Source organism: Quercus robur, chromosome 10 (assembly GCF_932294415.1).
Source record: "Quercus robur chromosome 10, dhQueRobu3.1, whole genome shotgun sequence".
NCBI lineage: Eukaryota > Viridiplantae > Streptophyta > Magnoliopsida > Fagales > Fagaceae > Quercus > Quercus robur.
The window spans coordinates 49221105-49226499 of record NC_065543.1 but is presented as its reverse complement, the minus strand read 5'-3'; the positions used below and the strand labels follow the sequence as shown (position 1 = coordinate 49226499).

The 5395-nt window shown below is 36.8% G+C and overlaps 1 protein-coding gene across 1 annotated transcript; it reads right to left on the bottom strand.

The window, feature by feature from the left end:
* Positions 1–1590: 1590 nt before the first annotated feature.
* LOC126701745 (cytochrome P450 736A117-like) lies at positions 1591–4376 on the bottom strand. The gene is made up of 2 exons (XM_050400092.1): positions 3307–4376; positions 1591–2263 (listed from the first exon to the last, which is right to left on the bottom strand). Exons 1-2 carry the CDS (start codon positions 4270–4272, stop codon positions 1652–1654), a joined length of 1578 nt encoding a protein of 525 aa, XP_050256049.1. The 5' UTR covers positions 4273–4376; the 3' UTR covers positions 1591–1651.
* Between the last annotated feature and the right edge of the window lie 1019 nt (positions 4377–5395).

Genomic DNA, 5395 nt, shown 5'->3' with positions numbered 1-5395 from the left:
CAACAAAGGTAACCACAAGCACCATAAAAAAAATAATTAAAAAAAAAAAAGCAATAAAGCGCAAGCAACAGAGACAAAGAAAGGGGCATGAACAACAACAGGAAAAAACAAAGCACAAACAGAACAATACCCACAAAAATCAAGCCTTGGGGTTTTCAAAAATCAACACCAATAAAATGTGGAGATCGGCGCTGGGTTGAGAAGGTGGGAGATCGGCACCGATCAACACTACTATGCGTCGGAGGTAGGAGATTGGCACCACCGCTACACCGATCGGCGCCGCTACTACACCGATCGTCTTCTATCTTACCTGGGTTTGGGTTTGTGTTGGGAGAGTAATAGGGCAACGGTGACTGAAGGAGAAGAAAATGAAATGAAAAGAGTTGAGGGATACCCACAAAAATCAAGCCTTAGGGTTTTCAAAAATCAACACCAATAAAATGTGGAGATCGGCGCTGGGTTGAGAAGGTGGGAGATCGGCGCCGATCAACACCACTATGCGTCGGAGGTAGGAGATTGGCACCACCGCTACACCGATCGACGCTGCTACTACACCGATCGTCTTCTATCTTACCTGGGTTTGGGTTTGTGTTGGGAGAGTAATAGGGCAACGGTGATTGAAGGAGAAGAAAATGAAATGAAAAGAGTTAAGGGAGGCGGGTAGGCTAACTATACTCACTGACATGGTGCTCCAGCAGTGGGTCCCACAAACAGTAGAAATATTTGAGTGATGGGAAGTGAAAACAAAAAACCAAACGGGTAGGATATTTTAAGTGATGAGTGATGAGTGATGAATAACGGAAATTAAGTAATGAGTGATGAGTGATGAAAAAAATAAATCCAAACAAGGCCTAATGCTCAAATACTGAAATTGATTGTGATAATTATTATACGCTTGTAAAAGATATCCAAAATAAGAGTAACCTAGAAAATAAACTCAAAATAAAAATAGACACAAAAAAAATAAAAATAAAAATCAAGAATTTACATGATTCACTAAATTTGGTGTAGAGGTGCTTCTACAAAACCCAAATCCCAAATACACAAAATAGCTCACTTTGACAATTACAAAGATTAGAGCTAGACTTTACCTAAAACAAAGAAATTTTCTCTACCCTACATAGCACCCTATAAGAGATTTATTGTTGGGAAATTTTCTCATGAACAAGGAAATGAGCAAGAAAATGAATGAAGAACAAGGCATAGAGGGACGGATGATACAACTAAGAGTTTATTGCAAACTTGTCACTAAGATACAACTAAGCCAAGAATTCTATAATTACCAATCTTGGAGATTTTTTTTTTTTTTTTTTTTTTGGTGAAAGTGGTGAAAAATTCACTCTTAAATAAATATGAATTACTATTTATAGACAATGAGGTGTGGCCTTTAATAGGCAATTTAAAGAGACATCTTGGTTGGTTTTAAACACTAAAACATATTCACAAAACCTTACTTGCCATTTGAAACACTTCAAACCCGTTATCTGAAAATTTTGTAAAAACCATTTGGTCAAGATCACGCATTGACCAATCAGCCTACCATCGAGGCAAGAATCGAGAAACAATGTCATATTTCTAGTAGTGTAGATCTTTCTAGCCAAACTAAACTTGGGAATTCTTCTACTACTAATATGTATTGTGTCTATATATACTAGCCAAAATATGAAGTTGCAATTGCCATAAGAGGAAATTTTCTATGAATGGTTAGACCGGTAGATTCAGTCATGTCCAAATCCTTTCCTATTGCTCCATCAGGCAATGTCCATTCAAAGTTGCGCACAAGATTTGCCATAACAAGCTCAATAGTAGTTATGGCAAAAGAAATTCCAGGGCATCCCCTCCTTCCCGCTCCAAATGGGATCAATTGGAAGTCATGTCCTTTAAAATCTATTGAAGAAGTTAAGAACCTTTCTGGTTGAAACTCCTCTGGTTCGTCCCATAATGTAGGGTCTTTTCCAATTGTCCATGCATTGATAATGACTTGAGTGCCTACTGCGATATCATAGCCATGTATTTTTGCATCTTGAATTGATTTTCGAGGAACTAATAGTGGAATAGGTGGATGAAGGCGAAGAGTCTCTTTGATTATTGCCTTCAAGTAATGCATTTTATCCAAATCATCCTCAGTTATGTCCTTTTTATTGCCAGCAATCTCTCTCACTTCATTTTGCACCTTCTTCATCACCTCAGGGTGCCTTATGAGCTCTGTCATTGTCCATTCTAAAACTATGTATGTAGTGTCAGTCCCAGCAGCGAATGCATCCTATAACAAAATACGGTAAAATATTAGAGAAAGCCGTCAATATATATGAGGAAAGAGTGAAATACCATAGCCTCCTACACTAATATAGACCCTTTTGCAGTCGAGCATATTTTCTTTCCTTTTTATTTATTTATTTATTTTATAAATCTCTTCTTCTGTATGAAATTAGGCCATCTAGTATTACCAGTAATGTCCCTTGTTGACCATTCTAAATTATTCTACCCCATTTAACTCCTTATTAGCTTGACAGCTAAACATTGTTGCTCAATTTTGGGTGGAAACTTAAAAATATATATATATTCTACCCCATTTAAGAAACAAGATTAATCTAAAAATAAATAACAAGCTGGATACAATAAATTTGTGTAAACAATTATTGTTCATTTATCTCTATAAAAATCATTTGTCATGTTCAGAGGTTCCACTTTATAGTTCACTTCACTAATGGCAGTCGGCGCAGTCCACCTATATCCTGTTTTTAATTTATAAAAGTTGAAGATGAAAAAATAAAAATAAAAAGACATCTCATAATGCTGCAGTTTGTGGAGTATAAAATAGAATAGTGAAAATGAATCCGAAAGACTTTTTTTTTTTTTTTTTTTCCCCTGCTTATCATGCCACTGGCTATTTTTGCATGGAAGTAATGTCTCACCTTTTTATTAAAATTAATACAAACTTCAAGTATTTTTTAAGTATGCCCACTCTTAAAACATGAACTACGAGATGTCTATAGACGATGTATTGTAAAAAGTGTGTAGTAATCAATGCTCATTTATCTTCTACCTCTAAAAAAAAATGTAGTAATTTGGACATAACCATACTTCCCATGCAATGCTCAACAAACCCATTAGTTGGTGATTCATAAACCATAAATCTAAATTATTTAAAAAATCACATAATTCAATAATTAAATTATGTGACTAAAAATACTTGTATACAAATTTATAAATCGTCATTTAGTGAATTGGAAGAAATTTCCTTTTGGAGCTAAAATTTTCCCCTTAATGAATGAGAACACACAGGGAGAGAGAGAATTTTCTTACCAGGATTAAAGCCTTAATACTATCTCTGTCGACAGGGAAACCAATCACGTTTTCCTCTTGAATCCAAAGCAAAATGTCTACAAAGTCTTTTTGGTCTTCATTTTCTTGACTAAAAGTAAAACCACGGTCATGATCCCCTTTCTTCTGACAATTTATATGCTCTTCAATTACTCCTTCTAGAAAATCATCTAATTGTTTAGCCACTTTCTCTGCTTTGGCATAAAAGCCATTGGCACGGTTCAACCAAGCAAGCGATGGAATATAGTCCCCCACGTTGATAGCACCCAACAACTCCGCAAACTCCCCGAGAAGCTCCTTGAATTTCTTTCCACCTTCCCCTTCACCATACTTTTTTCCCAAGGCGACCCTACATACTACATCATTAGTAAGCTTTGCAAATATTTCACTCAAATTCACAGATGAAGAAGAACAGGACTCTTTGATTTTGTCAATCATCAGGAAAGTTTCCTCCTCTCTCACAGAGCAAAAGGACTGAACCCTTTTGTTACTTAAAAGATGTAGCACAAGTATGCTTTTCATTTGCCTCCAGTACTCACCGTAGGGGGCTGAAGCCACATCTTTGTAACTGTATAATAGTTTCTCTGATATGCCTGATTTGGGTCGGTCTGCAAAGTTGAGGTCTCGGGTCTTCATGATCTCTTGGGCAGCATCAGCAGACGAGACAACAAGGACTGGTACGCTGCCAAAGTGAAGCAGCATGAGAGGGCCATGGCGCTGAGCTAAGGTTTGGAGTGAACGGTGAGGCTGCAAGCCAAGTTGGTGAAGGTTTCCAATGATGGGTAGCTTTGGTGGTGATGGTGGTGAGTTTTTTTTGGTGTTACTGTTTGGAAGGATGGAATACCATTTGAATAGGAGTATGAAGCTGAAGGCTAAAATTGTTAAAACAGAGGGTTGCAGCAAGAAGGATGTTACATTTGTAACTAAAAATTGCAGGAAGTGTGACATTTTCTTCTCTCTTTTTCGGGCAAAGTGTATGTTTAAGCTTTTGGGATCTGATCTCCCTTGTTGATGTTCCGCAGTGAGTCAACGTTTATATTTGTGGCCACTGTAAATTGTCTCAAATGAGATCTAGATATTTACATTATGAACGCGACGAGTGGATCAGATAAGTCAGTATGGATGATCGACACGTGTAGTCCATCTAGTGAAAAAGGCAAAAACGTATAGGTAGAAGTTATAACTTAGAAGTTATAACTTAAATCACGATGGGATCTATCTCAGCTAATAAGCTCCACTAAATTTTGATGAATATCTGATTATTATCCGCATCTTTTTTGTGGTGGTCCCCTCTCTTTCTATATGTAAGTTTTAGCCACAAATGTTGTTTTATTGTGTTGTTACGCCCCCTTAGAGTATCTTTAATGGTTTATGCAAAAATAAAATATTCTCTATAATAGAAAATGAGACTAAAAAAAATCACTTTAATGGATTCTCTAAATCCAAATTTTTTTTGGCTCATGAACAGTAGCTCATCAGACTTGATGAGTTACTGTTCATTTTTCATTTTTTTTTTATTATAATAATAAAGTGTTGAATAAATAAATGTTGGAAAATGTGTAATTGTTAAAAAAAGAATAAATAATGAATAAAGAAATAATATTTAAATGAGATAGAGAATGGTGTAGAGAGGGAAAATTTCCGACCTATCACAAGCTGACACGTTATATTACCAAGTCCACAAAATACAGCCAATTACAAAACACCATGTATTACTACTAGGGTTTGCTATCACTATTCAGAAGCCAATGGAAAGTTGCCAAGTGTCATGCAAAAACCAATCACGCATCAGCATACATGTAAGCGATGACACAAGCAGCCTCACACATGTAAGTGATGACACAAGCAGTCCAGCACGTGTAAGCGATGACACAAGCAGTCTAGCACGTGTAAGCAATGACACAAGCGGACCCATCAGGCTGTGACATGTGTCACCAATCAGACTCCGTCACGTGTTGCTCACCCACCTCCAAACTCCTATAAATAAAAGCCTTCCTAATACATTTAAGGAGGACCAAGACTCAGAAGTGAAAAAGCTCTGCTGGAATCAAGCCCTAAAGCCTCCAGCAAG

Excerpts from the sequence above, each read along its gene's own strand:
- LOC126701745 (XM_050400092.1), bottom strand. The coding sequence starts at position 4,272 with ATGTCACACTTCCTGCAATTTTTAGTTACAAATGTAACATCCTTCTTG. Across the intron at positions 2,264-3,306 it reads GTATTAAGGCTTTAATCCTG|GATGCATTCGCTGCTGGGAC; the intron begins GTAAGAAAATTC and ends ATTTTGTTATAG.